The 18,125-nt window shown below is 29.7% G+C and overlaps 1 protein-coding gene across 1 annotated transcript; it reads left to right on the top strand.

The window, feature by feature from the left end:
- The first annotated feature begins 14,405 nt into the window (after positions 1-14,405).
- LOC130898630 (uncharacterized) lies at positions 14,406-17,683 on the top strand. The gene is made up of 4 exons (XM_057808048.1): positions 14,406-14,564; positions 14,637-14,812; positions 17,258-17,365; positions 17,472-17,683. Exons 1-4 carry the CDS (start codon positions 14,430-14,432, stop codon positions 17,671-17,673), a joined length of 621 nt encoding a protein of 206 aa, XP_057664031.1. The 5' UTR covers positions 14,406-14,429; the 3' UTR covers positions 17,674-17,683.
- The last annotated feature ends 442 nt before the right edge of the window (positions 17,684-18,125 follow it).

The following is an 18,125-nucleotide window of genomic DNA, read 5'->3' as shown; positions in this document are numbered from 1 at the left end:
TCCACTGATGATACCCAACTTCGAAACAATATTTACGACTTGTGTCATTATTGGTTTTTGTTCTAAAGGAAAAATGTTTCCCTTTTTTTTTATCCTATTTTCGTCGAAATTCATTTACTGTCTTTCTTACCTAAAAGGTTAGACGAGTGTAGAATAATTATTTTTCATTTCGTCCTTTGATAACTACCGAAGAAATTAAATCGAGCACATTAATAGAATTTACGAGGTGAGTTCTATAGTGTTTTAAAAGAGAAAATTAGAGATTCAGATGATTTGAGACCGGTTCTAGTGTTATTGTACCTCTTCAGTACAAGATGTTGAATTGATGAGCAAGTAAGTGTTGGTTCTTTTGGTTATAGTTACGACGTTAGTAATTTTCATAAAGTAAATGAGTTAAAATCTGTTATTACGAAACATATACACATTGCTGGGTCAATTGGACATAGAAAAGCCGATTTTCAACTAGGTTAAACCAAATTTTTACAATTTTCAATTAGTCAATACCAACTTTCGAGAAATTACACAGAGTAAAGACAATTTTCGAGAAAATAAATATAATAAAACCAATTCTCGATTAACTTGAACTTCGAAAAGCCAATTTTCGAGAGATTAAACACAGTCAAGCCAACTGTCGATAAACTCGGACTTGGATACACCAATTTTCGAAAAACAAAATGCAGTAAAGCCAATTTCCGATTAACTTAAACTTGGAATAGCCAATTTTCGAGAAATTAAACAAAGTCAAGCCAACTTTCGATAAAATTGAACTTGAAAAGGCCAATTTTCGGGAGAATAAATACATTAAAGTCAGTTTTCGCGAAATTAAAGACAGTCAAAACAATATGCGATTAACTTGAATTTGGAATAGCCAATTTTCGAGAAATTAAACAAAGTCAAGCCAATTTTCGATAAAATTGAACTTGAAAAGGCCAATTTTCGAGAGAATAAATACATTAAAGTCAGTTTTCGCGAAATTAAACACAGTCAAGACAAAATGCGATTAGCTTGAACTTCGAAAAGCCAATTTTCGAGAGATTGAACACAGTCAAGCCAACTGTCGATTAACTCGACCTTGGAAACACCAATTTTCGAGAAATTGAAGAGGCTAAAGCCAATTTTCGAGAAACAAAATGCAGTAAAGTCAATTTCCGATTAACTCAAACTTGGAATAGCCAATTTTCGAGAAATTAAACAAAGTCAAGCCAATTTTCGATAAAATTGAACTTGATAAGGCCAATTTTCGAGAGAATAAATAAATTAAAGTCAGTTTTAGCGAAATTAAACAAAGCCAAGCCAATTTTTGATAAACTCGAACTTGAAATAGCCGATTTTCGTAAAATTAAACACATTAGAGACAATTTTCATGAAATTAAACACAGTGAAGCCAATTATCGATTAATCCGAACTTGGAAAAGCCAATTTTCGAACTTATTTGAACTTGGCAAAAACCAATTTAAACTAAAATTTTTCCAATACTACCTTATTAATTCGGTTTTTGTCTTAATGAGTTCGGAAATGTCAATTTTCGACATAATTAAATCCACAACGGACTATTTTCGAGATAATTAATATAATAACAGCCGATTTTTGATGAGATTAAACTTGTCAAAACGAATATTCGACCAAAATAACAAATATAACCGATGGGGTTTCTCGACTTCTTAAGAAGCAAACATAATAATAACGATAATATCCGAAAAACTTCGACTTATCATGGTGTTTTATATGTTTTCGACGGATATAACAAATCGCAGGTATTTCGTTATTGATGAGTCTGTTTACGTGAAAATGTGGCGCCGGGAAAACTATCCAAGAATTGTCCCTAATCTCGAATGCTGACTATATACCTTGTTTTCCGATACGGTCGACCAACTTCGCAATCAAACTTTTCCAAATTCTCCCTATCGAGTTAATGTTACTGAGAATAAGTTTTGGTTTTTCTTTTTCTAAATGGAAATGTTTAAAAATTGTTGAAAATACTAACGACAACATTCATCGAGGGTCTTAAATGTATATTATTATGAGAGAGAGAGAGAGAGAAAAAAACAATTTCGAACATTATTTGGAATGAGGAAAATGATAATCAAAATGATGTCGTGAAAGTTACCGTGAAAGTTTGCTGTTGGTATGCTTGAAATATGTCACTTACTTAGTCGAAAATTCTTCGAAATATATCATCGGGTACGTTAGCCAGTTTTTGACAAATGTTCGTATTTAATTGAACCAAAATTGATATTATTTCTGGGCCATCCTGAGTCTTTTTGGTTCAGTTAGGTTAGGTTATCAACAAAAAGACTCAAATTTTTGAGAAAATTGATGTTTAGATTCAAATTTCAACAAAAATTGTGTTCTCCAATTAGAATTTCAACAAAATTTGGATTTTCCAATGGGATTTCTATTAAAAATTGGCTTATCAATTGAAATTTTAACAGAAGTTAGCTTTTCCAATTGGATTTCTATTGAAAATTGGCTTATTAATTGAAATTTCAGCATAAATTAGCTTTTTCAATGAAAATTTTGTTGAAAATTGGCTTTTTAATCTAAAATTTCAAAAAAAATGGATTTTTCCAATTGGATTTCTATTGAAAATTGGCTTATTAATTGAAATTTCAGCATAAATTAGCTTTTTAAATGAAAATTTTGTTTAAAATTGGCTTTTTAATCTAAAATTTCCAAAAAAATTGATTTTTCCAATTGGATTTCTATTGAAAATTGGCTTATTAATTGAAATTTCAGCATAAATTAGCTTTTTCAATGAAAATTTTGTTGAAAATTGGCTTTTTAATCTAAAATTTCAAAAAAAATTGATTTTTCCAATTGGATTTCTATTGAAAATTGGCTTATTAATTAAAATTTCAGCATAAATTAGCTTTTTAAATGAAAATTTTGTTTAAAATTGGCTTTTTAATCTAAAATTTCCAAAAAAATTGATTTTTCCAATTGGATTTCTATTGAAAATTGGCTTATTAATTGAAATTTCAGCATAAATTAGCTTTTTCAATGAAAATTTTGTTGAAAATTGGCTTTTTAATCTAAAATTTCCAAAAAAATTGATTTTTCCAATTGGATTTCTATTGAAAATTGGCTTATTAATTGAAATTTCAGCATAAATAAGCTTTTTCAAAGAAAATTTTGTTGAAAATTGGCTTTTTAATCTAAAATTTCAAAAAAAATTGATTTTTCCAATTGGATTTCTATTGAAAATTGGCTTATTAATTAAAATTTCAGCATAAATTAGCTTTTTAAATGAAAATTTTGTTGAAAATTGGCTTTTTAATCTAAAATTTCCAAAAAAATGGATTTTTCCAATTGGATTTCTATTGAAAATTGGCTTATTAATTGAAATTTCAGCATAAATTAGCTTTTTCAATGAAAATTTTGTTGAAAATTGGCTTTTTAATCTAAAATTTCCAAAAAAATTGATTTTTCCAATTGGATTTCTATTGAAAATTGGCTTATTAATTGAAATTTCAGCATAAATTAGCTTTTTCAATGAAAATTTTGTTGAAAATTGGCTTTTTAATCTAAAATTTCAAAAAAAATTGATTTTTCCAATTGGATTTCTATTGAAAATTGGCTTATTAATTGAAATTTCAGCATAAATTAGCTTTTTAAATGAAAATTTTGTTGAAAATTGGCTTTTTAATCTAAAATTTTCAAAAAAATGGATTTTTCCAATTGGATTTCTATTGAAAATTGGCTTATTAATTGCAATTTCAGCAAAAATTTCCTATTCCAATGGAAGTTTCGTCAAAAATTGGCTTTTCCTTCTCAAATTTCATAAACACTGCATTTTAATTCCAATTTCAGCAAAAATTATCTTTTCCAATACGATTCTAAGCAAAAATTGATTCATGAATTCAAATGGCATGGAAAAATTTCGAATTTTTCAAATTATTTTTTGTTAAAGAAAAGATTTTTTCATTAGAAAATTGGCTATTCCAATGTTAAATCATAGCCCATAGTCCCCAAGGCTTTTTCTTGTTCGTTTAAGTCGAAAATTCACCTTTCTAGAATCAAATAAGTCAAATAGTGGCTCTTCCAATTCCAATTTGATTTATAAATAAATTTGTGATATGAATGGTATACAAAATTGGTTCTTTTAGATTCTACATGATCGAAAATTGGCTCTTTTAGATTCGACCGAGGCGAAAATCGGCTCTTTTAGATTCTACATGGTCGAACATTGGCTCTTTCAAATTCGACATGGTCGAAAATTGGTGCGTTTAGATTCAATGTGCTCGAAAATGGGCTCTTTCAGATTAGACATGGTCGAAAATCGGCTCTTTTAGGTTCAATGTGGTCGAAAATCGGCTCTTTTAGGTTCAATGTGGTCGAAAATCGGCTCTTTTAGGTTCAATGTGGTCGAAAATTGGCTGTTTCAGATTCTATATGATCGAAAATTGGCTCTTTCAGATTCTACATGGCCGAAAATGGGCTCTTTCAGATTATACATGGTCGATAATTGGCTCTTTCAGATTCAACATGTTCGAAAATTGACTCTTTTAGATTCTACATGGTCGAAAATTGGCTGTTTCAGATTCTATATGGTCGAAAATTGGCTCTTTCAGATTCGACATGGTCGAAAATTGACTCTTTCAGATCCGACATGTTCGAAAATTGGCTCTTTTAGGTTCAATGCGGTCGAAAATTGGCTCTTTCAGATCCGACATGTTCGAAAATTGGTTATTTCAGATTCGACATGGTCGAAAATCGGCTCTTTTAGGTTCAATATGGTCGAAAATTGGCTTTTACAACGAATTTAAATGAAAAATCGTCATTTTTTTGAGCTCGATCATCAAGATCACATCAAATCATCAATTAAATTTAAGAACATTAAACTATTTCAATAAATTCATTACACCAATTAATAAAAGAAAGAAATTAAGAAAACAACGAGATATATCTTTTTGAAAAATTCATATCCACCCTATATAAATGGATAAGTTGATGTTAAAACATCGTGTATTCCATAATCGTGTGTCGTACGATGATTGAGGACGAAACGTCGTGATATTTTTAGTAAAAGGCAGTAGGTGGTAATAAAAGTAGTATAGTCGTCTCGGTAACCTTAAAGGATAACAAGGGAAATTCTAGTTTGACAAAGGATATCATTAGTAACACTTTATTTCCGAAACGTCTGCCGCCCGGTTTATTGGAACTGCACAGATTTTCTGACGCTATGACATTGATGCATGTCGAGTGTAAAATACGGACGCCCACCTCCTCTTCTGTTTCATCCGCCTGTGCATCTGTATGTGTGTGCGGGTCTGTGTGTGTGTGTGTGTGTGTGTGTGTGTGTGTGTGTTTTTCTTTTTTTTTTGATAGATCACCTCTTTGTCGTTGGCATGAAGGTGAACGTTGATACAATAAAGGAATTTAATGTATCCGCGTCGGTTTACGTTTTTAAAGCACGTTGAATAGTATTGGGTAAACTATTATACAGGGTGGCTCATGTATTCGATCATTGTTGATCTATTTAACGTTAGAATTTGTGAAAATAACAATTTTTGTCTCAAAAAAGACAATTTTCCGGAAAATTTTTGATGAAGTTTGAGTTTGAAAGCCAATTTTTGATGAAATTTCAACGCAAATTACGATTTTTTCGATGAAATTCCAAATGAAAAAGACAAATTTGCAATCGAGTAAGTTGGAGAAGCAAACTTTTGCTGAAATTCAAATTTCAACGCCAATTTTTGCTGAAATTCCAATTTCAATGTCAATATTTGATGAAATTCCAAGTGAAAATACGTAGTTTCGATGATATTTCAATTTAAAAAGCCAAATTATCAATCAACGAAAACTGAAAAAGCTAATTTTTGCTGAAATTTGCGTTCGAATGCCAATTTTTGATGAAAATCCGATTCAAATTACGAATTTTTCAATAAAATTCGAAATGAAAAAGCCAAATTTGCAATCGAGTGAATCTGGAAAAGCCAAATTTTGCTGAAATTCAAATTTCAACGCCAATTTTTGTTGAAATTCAAATTTCAATGTCAATTTTTGTTGCAATTCGAATTTCAATGCCAATACTTGATGAAATTCCAAGTAAAAATACGAATTTTCGATGAAATTCCAAATGAAAAAGCCAAATTTGCAATCGAGTGAATCTGGAAAAGCCAAATTTTGCTGAAACTCAAATTTCAACGCCAATTTTTGCTGAAATTCTAATTTCACTGCCAATTTTTGCTGAAATTCAAATTTCAATGTCAATTTTTGTTGCAATTCGAATCTCAATGCCAATATTTGATGAAATTTCCAAGTAAAAATACGAATTTTCGATGAAATTCCAAATGAAAAAGCCAAATTTGCAATCTAGTGAATCTGGAAAAGCCAAATTTTGCTGAAACTCAAATTTCAACGCCAATTTTTGCTGAAATTCTAATTTCACTGCCAATTTTTGCTGAAATTCAAATTTCAATGTCAATTTTTGTTGCAATTCGAATTTCAATGCCAATATTTGATGAAATTCCAAGTAAAAATACGAATTTTTGATGAAATTCCAAATGAAAAAGCCAAATTTGCAATCTAGTGAATCTGGAAAAGCCAAATTTTGCTGAAACTCAAATTTCAACGCCAATTTTTGCTGAAATTCTAATTTCACTGCCAATTTTTGCTGAAATTCAAATTTCAATGTCAATTTTTGTTGCAATTCGAATTTCAATGCCAATATTTGATGAAATTTCCAAGTAAAAATACGAATTTTCGATGAAATTCCAAATGAAAAAGCCAAATTTGCAATCTAGTGAATCTGGAAAAGCCAAATTTTGCTGAAACTCAAATTTCAACGCCAATTTTTGCTGAAATTCTAATTTCACTGCCAATTTTTGCTGAAATTCAAATTTCAATGTCAATTTTTGTTGCAATTCGAATTTCAATGCCAATATTTGATGAAATTCCAAGTAAAAATACGAATTTTTGATGAAATTCCAAATGAAAAAGCCAAATTTGCAATCGAGTGAATCTGGAAAAGCCAAATTTTGCTGAAACTCAAATTTCAACGCCAATTTTTGCTGAAATTCTAATTTCACTGCCAATTTTTGCTGAAATTCAAATTTCAATGTCAATTTTTGTTGCAATTCGAATCTCAATGCCAATATTTGATGAAATTTCCAAGTAAAAATACGAATTTTCGATGAAATTCCAAATGAAAAAGCCAAATTTGCAATCTAGTGAATCTGGAAAAGCCAAATTTTGCTGAAACTCAAATTTCAACGCCAATTTTTGCTGAAATTCTAATTTCACTGCCAATTTTTGCTGAAATTCAAATTTCAATGTCAATTTTTGTTGCAATTCGAATTTCAATGCCAATATTTGATGAAATTCCAAGTAAAAATACGAATTTTTGATGAAATTCCAAATGAAAAAGCCAAATTTGCAATCTAGTGAATCTGGAAAAGCCAAATTTTGCTGAAACTCAAATTTCAACGCCAATTTTTGCTGAAATTCTAATTTCACTGCCAATTTTTGCTGAAATTCAAATTTCAATGTCAATTTTTGTTGCAATTCGAATTTCAATGCCAATATTTGATGAAATTCCAAGCCAAAATACGAATTTTCGATGAAATTCCAAATGAAAAAGCCAAATTTGCAATCTAGTGAATCTGGAAAAGCCAAATTTTGCTGAAACTCAAATTTCAACGCCAATTTTTGCTGAAATTCTAATTTCACTGCCAATTTTTGCTGAAATTCAAATTTCAATGTCAATCTTTGTTGCAATTCGAATTTCAATGCCAATATTTGATGAAATTCCAAGTAAAAATACGAATTTTTGATGAAATTCCAAATGAAAAAGCCAAATTTGCAATCTAGTGAATCTGGAAAAGCCAAATTTTGCTGAAACTCAAATTTCAACGCCAATTTTTGCTGAAATTCTAATTTCACTGCCAATTTTTGCTGAAATTCAAATTTCAATGTCAATTTTTGTTGCAATTCGAATTTCAATGCCAATATTTGATGAAATTCCAAGCCAAAATACGAATTTTCGATGAAATTCCAAATGAAAAAGCCAAATTTGCAATCGAGTGAATCTGGAAAAGCCAATTTTTGCAGAAATTTGGATTTAAATGCCAATTTTTGTTGAAATTCCAATTTAAAATTACCTATCAAAGTTCCACTTAGTTCCTTATCACTCTTAAAGCTCTAACCTCAATAATAAAGTAATCAGACTTTTCAGAAAGTGGCTTTAAAACAAACAAAAAAAAATAGTAAACAAAATTCGTTACTTAGTTGACAATTCGCGCGGAATTCCCTTGACGAGAAATAACAAAAAAAATTCGAACAAAAGCGTTTATTGTATACAAAATATTCCCATTCATCCCCCGTAAAGAACTCCAAGCTGACAATATTTTTCGGCCATTGTTATCTTGTTCGATGCGATACGTCTTTCGGGTCTTAGCCCATGTCACCACCTAACCTAATAAATTCCAATCTATTGTATAAGTCGAGCCGAAATTTACAGGGATTCAAGCTGTTTCAGTGGCCTTACTGATATTCCGTATGGTTCTTTTTTTTTTCTTTTAAAGGGGATCAACGTAATTCACACCATTTTTTTTTGTTATTAAATTTAGGGCGGTATATTAAAAACCGTATTTTCAAATTGATTCCTCAGTTTCGGTTTGATTTTTTTCTAAAATTGTCTAAATTCACTTGGAAATCGCGAAGAAATATTAGATTTTTCGACAATGCGATGTTGCCGTTATTTAAATCATCTTAAATCTACTGAAAAATGTATGTACGGTGTTGTCAAACGTATTTTCTTTCTAAAATTTATGTATTTTTAAATAGAAAAAAAATGAGATTCGTTAGAATTTCGGAAAACTGTTGAAAAAAGGTGAGGGTGGTTAAATTGTCACCAAAATCCAGAAAAGTGATACAAAAATTTTTATTTTCGATCTAAATTGACGTAGAGAGCTAATTGAATTTTCTTAGTTGATTTTTCACCAAATTGAACTGGAATAATTAAATTTTTGACTAAATTTGATTTGGAAAAGTCATTTTTGATTTCAGCGAACGAAGAGAACCCAATTTTCACCTATTTTTATTTCTAAATGTCAATTAACTATTATTAATGAATTTTCCACACAATTGAGTTTGGAAAACCACATTTTCGATACAAACGAACTAAGAAAAGCGAATTTTTGACTTTAGCAAGTGAAGAAAACCCAATTTTCGAACAAACCTGATTTCTACATGTCAATTAACCATTTCTTATGAATTTTCCACACAATTGAGTTTGGAAAATCACATTTTCGATCAAAACGAACTAAGAAAGGCGAATTTTTGACTTTAGCAAGTGAAGAAAACCCAATTTTCGAACAAACCTGATTTCTACATGTCAATTAACCATTTCTTATGAATTTTCCACACAATTGAGTTTGGAAAATCACATTTTCGATGAAAACGAACTTGGGAAAGCGAATTTTTGACTTTAGCAAGTGAAGAAAACCCAATTTTCGACCAAACCTGATTTCTACATGTCAATTAACCATTTCTTATGAATTTTCCATACAATTGAGTTTGGAAAATCACATTTTCGATCAAAACGAACTTAGAAAAGCGAATTTTTGACTTTAGCAAGTGAAGAAAACCCAATTTTCGACCAAACCTGATTTCTACATGTCAATTAACCATTTCTTATGAATTTTCCACACAATTGAGTTTGGAAAATCACATTTTCGATCAAAACGAACTTAGAAAAGTGAATTTTTGACTTTAACAAGTGAAGAAAACCCAATTTTCGACCAAACCTGATTTCTACATGTCAATTATCCATTTCTTATGAATTTTCCACACAATTGAGTTTGGAAAATCACATTTTCGATCAAAACGAACTTAGAAAAGCGAATTTTTGACTTTAGCAAGTGAAGAAAACCCAATTTTCGAACAAACCTGATTTCTACATGTCAATTAACCATTTCTTATGAATTTTCCATACAATTGAGTTTGGAAAATCACATTTTCGATCAAAACGAACTTAGAAAAGCGAATTTTTGACTTTAGCAAGTGAAGAAAACCCAATTTTCGACCAAACCTGATTTCTACATGTCAATTAACTATTTCTTATGAATTTTCCACACAATTGAGTTTGGAAAATCACATTTTCGATCAAAACGAACTTAGAAAAGTGAATTTTTGACTTTAACAAGTGAAGAAAACCCAATTTTCGACCAAACCTGATTTCTACATGTCAATTATCCATTTCTTATGAATTTTCCACACAATTGAGTTTGGAAAATCACATTTTCGATCAAAACGAACTTAGAAAAGCGAATTTTTGACTTTAGCAAGTGAAGAAAACCCAATTTTCGAACAAACCTGATTTCTACATGTCAATTAACCATTTCTTATGAATTTTCCATACAATTGAGTTTGGAAAATCACATTTTCGATCAAAACGAACTTAGAAAAGCGAATTTTTGACTTTAGCAAGTGAAGAAAACCCAATTTTCGACCAAACCTGATTTCTACATGTCAATTAACCATTTCTTATGAATTTTCCACACAATTGAGTTTGGAAAATCACATTTTCGATCAAAACGAACTTGGGAAAGCGAATTTTTGACTTTAGCAAGTGAAGAAAACCCAATTTTCGACCAAACCTGATTTCTACATGTCAATTAACCATTTCTTATGAATTTTCCACACAATTGAGTTTGGAAAATCACATTTTCGATCAAAACGAACTTGGGAAAGCGAATTTTTGACTTTAGCAAGTGAAGAAAACCCAATTTTCGACCAAACCTGATTTCTACATGTCAATTAACCATTTCTTATGAATTTTCCACACAATTGAGTTTGGAAAATCACATTTTCGATCAAAACGAACTTAGAAAAGTGAATTTTTGACTTTAGCAAGTGAAGAAAACCCAATTTTCGACCAAACCTGATTTCTACATGTCAATTAACCATTTCTTATGAATTTTCCACACAATTGAGTTTGGAAAATCACATTTTCGATCAAAACGAACTTAGAAAAGTGAATATTTGACTTTAACAAGTGAAGAAAACCCAATTTTCGACCAAACCTGATTTCTACATGTCAATTATCCATTTCTTATGAATTTTCCACACAATTGAGTTTGGAAAATCACATTTTCGATCAAAACGAACTTAGAAAAGCGAATTTTTGACTTTAGCAAGTGAAGAAAACCCAATTTTCGAACAAACCTGATTTCTACATGTCAATTAACCATTTCTTATGAATTTTCCATACAATTGAGTTTGGAAAATCACATTTTCGATCAAAACGAACTTAGAAAAGCGAATTTTTGACTTTAGCAAGTGAAGAAAACCCAATTTTCGACCAAACCTGATTTCTACATGTCAATTAACCATTTCTTATGAATTTTCCACACAATTGAGTTTGGAAAATCACATTTTCGATCAAAACGAACTTGGGAAAGCGAATTTTTGACTTTAGCAAGTGAAGAAAACCCAATTTTCGACCAAACCTGATTTCTACATGTCAATTAACCATTTCTTATGAATTTTCCATACAATTGAGTTTGGAAAATCACATTTTCGATCAAAACAAACTTGAGAAAGCGAATTTTTGACTTTAGCAAGTGAAGAAAACCCAATTTTCGACCAAACCTGATTTCTACATGTCAATTAACCATTTCTTATGAATTTTCCATACAATTGAGTTTGGAAAATCACATTTTCGATCAAAACGAACTTAGAAAAGCGAATTTTTGACTTTAGCAAGTGAAGAAAACCCAATTTTCGACCAAACCTGATTTCTACATGTCAATTAACTATTTCTTATGAATTTTCCACACAATTGAGTTTGGAAAATCACATTTTCGATCAAAACGAACTTAGAAAAGTGAATTTTTGACTTTAACAAGTGAAGAAAACCCAATTTTCGACCAAACCTGATTTCTACATGTCAATTATCCATTTCTTATGAATTTTCCACACAATTGAGTTTGGAAAATCACATTTTCGATCAAAACGAACTTAGAAAAGCGAATTTTTGACTTTAGCAAGTGAAGAAAACCCAATTTTCGAACAAACCTGATTTCTACATGTCAATTAACCATTTCTTATGAATTTTCCACACAATTGAGTTTGGAAAATCACATTTTCGATCAAAACGCACTTAGAAAAGCGAATTTTTGACTTTAGCAAGTGAAGAAAACCCAATTTTCGACCAAACCTGATTTCTACATGTCAATTAACCATTTCTTATGAATTTTCCACACAATTGAGTTTGGAAAATCACATTTTCGATCAAAACGAACTTAGAAAAGTGAATTTTTGACTTTAACAAGTGAAGAAAACCCAATTTTCGAACAAACCTGATTTCTACATGTCAATTAACCATTTCTTATGAATTTTCCATACAATTGAGTTTGGAAAATCACATTTTCGATCAAAACGAACTTAGAAAAGCGAATTTTTGACTTTAGCAAGTGAAGAAAACCCAATTTTCGACCAAACCTGATTTCTACATGTCAATTAACCATTTCTTATGAATTTTCCACACAATTGAGTTTGGAAAATCACATTTTCGATCAAAACGAACTTGGGAAAGCGAATTTTTGACTTTAGCAAGTGAAGAAAACCCAATTTTCGACCAAACCTGATTTCTACATGTCAATTAACCATTTCTTATGAATTTTCCATACAATTGAGTTTGGAAAATCACATTTTCGATCAAAACAAACTTGAGAAAGCGAATTTTTGACTTTAGCAAGTGAAGAAAACCCAATTTTCGACCAAACCTGATTTCTACATGTCAATTAACCATTTCTTATGAATTTTCCATACAATTGAGTTTGGAAAATCACATTTTCGATCAAAACGAACTTAGAAAAGCGAATTTTTGACTTTAGCAAGTGAAGAAAACCCAATTTTCGACCAAACCTGATTTCTACATGTCAATTAACCATTTCTTATGAATTTTCCACACAATTGAGTTTGGAAAATCACATTTTCGATCAAAACGAACTTGGGAAAGCGAATTTTTGACTTTAGCAAGTGAAGAAAACCCAATTTTCGACCAAACCTGATTTCTACATGTCAATTAACCATTTCTTATGAATTTTCCACACAATTGAGTTTGGAAAATCACATTTTCGATCAAAACGAACTTGGGAAAGCGAATTTTTGACTTTAGCAAGTGAAGAAAACCCAATTTTCGACCAAACCTGATTTCTACATGTCAATTAACCATTTCTTATGAATTTTCCACACAATTGAGTTTGGAAAATCACATTTTCGATCAAAACGAACTTAGAAAAGTGAATTTTTGACTTTAACAAGTGAAGAAAACCCAATTTTCGAACAAACCTGATTTCTACATGTCAATTAACCATTTCTTATGAATTTTCCATACAATTGAGTTTGGAAAATCACATTTTCGATCAAAACGAACTTAGAAAAGCGAATTTTTGACTTTAGCAAGTGAAGAAAACCCAATTTTCGACCAAACCTGATTTCTACATGTCAATTAACCATTTCTTATGAATTTTCCACACAATTGAGTTTGGAAAATCACATTTTCGATCAAAACGAACTTAGAAAAGTGAATTTTTGACTTTAACAAGTGAAGAAAACCCAATTTTCTATCCTATTTGATTTCTAACCTCAATTTTTAAGCGTCAATTGACTATTTGAGTGATATTTCCACTAAGAAGAATTTGAAAAACTCAAAATTGAACCCACAAGTACAAATTTTTGACCAATTTAAGTAAAAAACAGTTTTCAATCAAAATATACCCCGAAAAGTTAAAATTTTTGCCAAATCAATCTTAGAAAAGTCAAAATTAATATTGGGTCATGTAATTTCCAGATAGAAAACTCATCCAGGGTATTTTTCATCATCACCTCGTATATTTATCGAACAAAATACGAAATAAAAATACATTTAATGATATAAATTAGTTCTTGAGACATTTTCTTAATTAAAAATAGAATATATACTCGGTAAAATTATATTTCTGGAAGACCCTGTATAAATTAAGAAGTAATCGTTAAAGGTGATAATACGACTACTTAACTAGAAAATTTTAACTCAGTTTACTTTACCAATATCTCGACATATTCACCTTTTAATTTTAACTAACGAAAATTGTTAAAATAAGCACATAGAAAAAAAAAACATTAAATAAACAATTATCCATAGACGGTACATCATAAAATAAAAATTTAACCTAAAAACACCGATTCAAATACCAAAATCACGCAGCCACATCACCCCGAACGATTATCTGAACAGGACCGTATCCAGAATTATTTAAAAATATCCAAATCAAACTTCTAAATCGTATAACCGATTTCCGTCAAAAAAAAAGTTGAATCCGTCACTGTTAACGCCTCAATTAACACATCAGAAGTACCACAAATCTTCTTTCTACATTTGATAATTGATATAAACAAAGTTCCGGGTTATTCCGAACCGGATCAAATGCACATCTATCATGGACGGAGACACCGCTAGACGTTTGTGTTCTTTATTTGTGCTGGTTATCTTAGCGAACGCAGTGTTGCCGGATTATCAGTTCATTAATCCCATCAGATTCCCATATTCGTCGACCGGAAATCCTTACGTGGGAGTAAGTATATAAGGGAAAGATAATTTTAGCTAAAATTGAGTGTTTCGTTCGTTTTTTTTTAAATTGTTTTAGCTGTTCGTTGCTATTGCGCTCCCTATAAATATAACTGGACCTGCGGATTTATTTATATCCGCTAATTTTGAATCTTCCTATGGTTTACCGGAAAATGTATCGGTGCTTTCGTATCCTCCGATCGTCAGTTCGGCTAGATTGGTACTGTACGAATTATTGGAGTCGAAAATAAAACGGTATGTCGATGAGAGGATGCTATGATACTTTGATATTTGATTGATTTCGATTTTAACCATATATATAATAACCAATTTTAATTTGGAAAGTCCATCTAATATATAATTTTCGATGTAATTTAACTTATCAAAGCCAATTTTCGACGTAATTTAACTTATAAAAGCCAATTTTCGACGTAATTTAACTTATAAAAGCCAATTTTCGACGTAATTTAACTTATAGAAGTCAATTTTCGATGTAATTTAACTTATAAAAGCCAATTTTCGATGTAATTTAATTTATAAAAGCCAATTTTCGATGTAATTTAACTTATAGAAGCCAATTTTCGATGTAATTTAACTTATAAAAGCCAATTTTCGATGTAATTTAATTTATAAAAGCCAATTTTCGACGTAATTTAACTTATAGAAGCCAATTTTCGACGTAATTTAATTTATAAAAGCCAATTTTCGATGTAATTTAATTTATAAAAGCCAATTTTCGACGTAATTTAATTTATAAAAGCCAATTTTCGACGTAATTTAACTTATAAAAGCCAATTTTTGACGTAATTTAACTTATAAAAGCCAATTTTTGACGTAATTTAAATTATAAAAGCCAATTTCTGGTCTAATTTAACTTATAAAAACTAATTGAGTATTCTTATTCAATTTTGCAAGGAATCGTGCTTGGAAAACTGATTTTTGGCAAATATGAATTTGAAATAGTCAAGTTTTGATCTAATAGAATGAAGAAAAGCGGGTATTTGTCTTGGAAACTCCAATTTTCGAACTAATGTAACTGTAAAAGCCAATTTTTTTCTAATTTAACTTATAAAAACCAATTTTTTATTCAATTTATTTTATAAAAACCAAATTTTTGTTTAATTTTTGGTCTAATTTAACTTATAAAAGCCTAGTTGACTATTCTTATTCAATTTTCCAAGAAATCGTGCTTGAAAAGCTGAATTTTTGACAAATAAGAATTTGAAACAGTCAAATTTTGATCTAGAGAACCAAAAATATCTGATTTTTCACTTGGAAAAACCAATTTTCAATTCGACTTAATTTATAAAAGGCAATTTCTGGTCTAATTTAATTTATAAAAGCCAATTTTCGATGTAATTTAATTTATAAAAGCCAATTTTCGATGTAATTTAACTTATAGAAGCCAATTTTTGATGTAATTTAATTTATAAAAGCCAATTTTCGATGTAATTTAATTTATAAAAGCCAATTTTCGACGTAATTTAACTTATAAAAGTCAATTTTCGACGTAATTTAACTTATAGAAGCCAATTTTCGATGTAATTTAATTTATAAAAGCCAATTTTCGACGTAATTTAACTTATAAAAGCCAATTTTCGACGTAATTTAACTTATAAAAGCCAATTTTTGACGTAATTTAAATTATAAAAGCCAATTTCTGGTCTAATTTAACTTATAAAAACTAATTGAGTATTCTTATTCAATTTTGCAAGGAATCGTGCTTGGAAAACTGATTTTTGACAAATATGAATTTGAAATAGTCAAGTTTTGATCTAATAGAATGAAGAAAAGCGGGTATTTGTCTTGGAAACTCCAATTTTCGAACTAATGTAACTGTAAAAGCCAATTTTTTTCTAATTTAACTTATAAAAACCAATTTTTTATTCAATTTATTTTATAAAAACCAAATTTTTGTTTAATTTTTGGTCTAATTTAACTTATAAAAGCCTAGTTGACTATTCTTATTCAATTTTCCAAGAAATCGTGCTTGAAAAGCTGAATTTTTGACAAATATGAATTTGAAACAGTCAAATTTTCATCTAATAGAAGCAAAAATATCTGATTTTTCACTTGGAAAACCCAATTTTCAATTTGACTTAATTTATAAAAGGCAATTTTTGGTCTAATTTAACTTATAAAATCCAATTTTTGGTGAAATTCAACTTTGAAAGTTGAGTTTTTGCCAATTTTCTTTAAAAATGTGATGGAAAAATAAATTTTTAACAAATACGAAATTGAAACAATCACGTTTTGTTCTAATAAAACCAAGGAAAACGGACCAATAACTTGGAAAATCCAATTTTCAACTCAATTTTACATATAAAATTATATTTTTAACCAAATTCAATTTCTAAAACCCATTTTTTATATATCGAAATTGAAAAACCATCTTTCGATCGAATCAAATCGATAAAACATAGAAAATATAATTTTCAACATAATTTTATTTCAAAAAAACTCATTTTCATCCGAATCCAATTTTAAAAAACAAAATTTTAGATTAAATCAAATCAAAAAAGTCAATTTTCGACCTAAAACGCTCATCACTAATTCACTTGTTTTGATAATTGATTGATTTCGATTATAATTGACAGTATATACGAGGTGAGATCAAAAAATCTTGTCACAACCTCATTTTGAAGCCGTTTTTCGGTATACTATACAAGGTGTTGCGCTAAAAACTTTTATTTTTTGTAGTTATGGATATTCTGGTAAACTTTGCTTGCAAAGGGCAATTTGCGAAGCTGCTGATTATACCACAGAACATCACGGAGTTCTCGGTGACATTCTTCATGTTCTTTTAACGTACGGCATTTCTATTTACATATCAGATTCACTTTTTCATTTATTTCGACCAATCACTCGATTCGTTTGATATATAATGTTTTTTTTTCTATATTTCGTGTTGTAGTCCGTCTTCGTCTCAAAAAGAAAACGGGTTAGAAGATTACGCTAACGCCGAAACGTACGGTAGGACGAAAGGTCATTGCGAAAAGTATAAAAAAAAGTGTCCGTTCAGTATACTGAATGCTTTTAGCGTTGTGAAGGACGCCATCCGATTGTACGACCCAGAATATCTTAAAAAAGAATTATCGTTCATGCTAAAAAACTAATAAAATTATAAAACCATTCAGAGTTTTATTTTTTTTTTCACAAAATTGGATTGAAATAGTGATTATTCATTATTTTCTGTGAAAAAAAAACGTATTTTTCCCATTCCCAATGATTTATAATTGTGCCATCCCCTCGTTACACTCTAGTTGCGAGTAGATATTCATAAAGTGCTGCCACAGAATAATGAAGAACATTATAATGGTTGCATCACCCTGTACATTCAGTTTTAACCTTGAAACATCTGCTGAAATTCTGTTTCTATCTTCTAGATGCTTAAAATTCTAATTCGCCCTGTATCTTCTTATTTAACGTCAAGTTTTACGCGATAGAACAATATAATGGTTAAATCACCCTGTATATTTGATTTAATCGCGAAAATCTGCAATGGTAACCTTGTAACATCTGCTCAAATCTCGTTTTTATGTTTGGGATGCTATAAGGTGGTTTTATA

This window comes from Diorhabda carinulata, chromosome 10 (assembly GCF_026250575.1).
Source record: "Diorhabda carinulata isolate Delta chromosome 10, icDioCari1.1, whole genome shotgun sequence".
NCBI lineage: Eukaryota > Metazoa > Arthropoda > Insecta > Coleoptera > Chrysomelidae > Diorhabda > Diorhabda carinulata.
Note: the sequence above shows the minus strand (reverse complement) of the source record. Positions and strands in the feature narration are given on the sequence as shown.

Bases quoted from the DNA above. Each gene is read 5' to 3' on its own strand.
- LOC130898630 (XM_057808048.1), top strand. From the start codon at position 14,430: ATGGACGGAGACACCGCTAGACGTTTGTGTTCTTTATTTGTGCTGGTT. The intron at 14,813-17,257 runs GTATGTCGATGA...TATTTTTTGTAG, and splicing joins TTGGAGTCGAAAATAAAACG to TTATGGATATTCTGGTAAAC. The intron at 17,366-17,471 runs GTACGGCATTTC...TTCGTGTTGTAG, and splicing joins ATTCTTCATGTTCTTTTAAC to TCCGTCTTCGTCTCAAAAAG.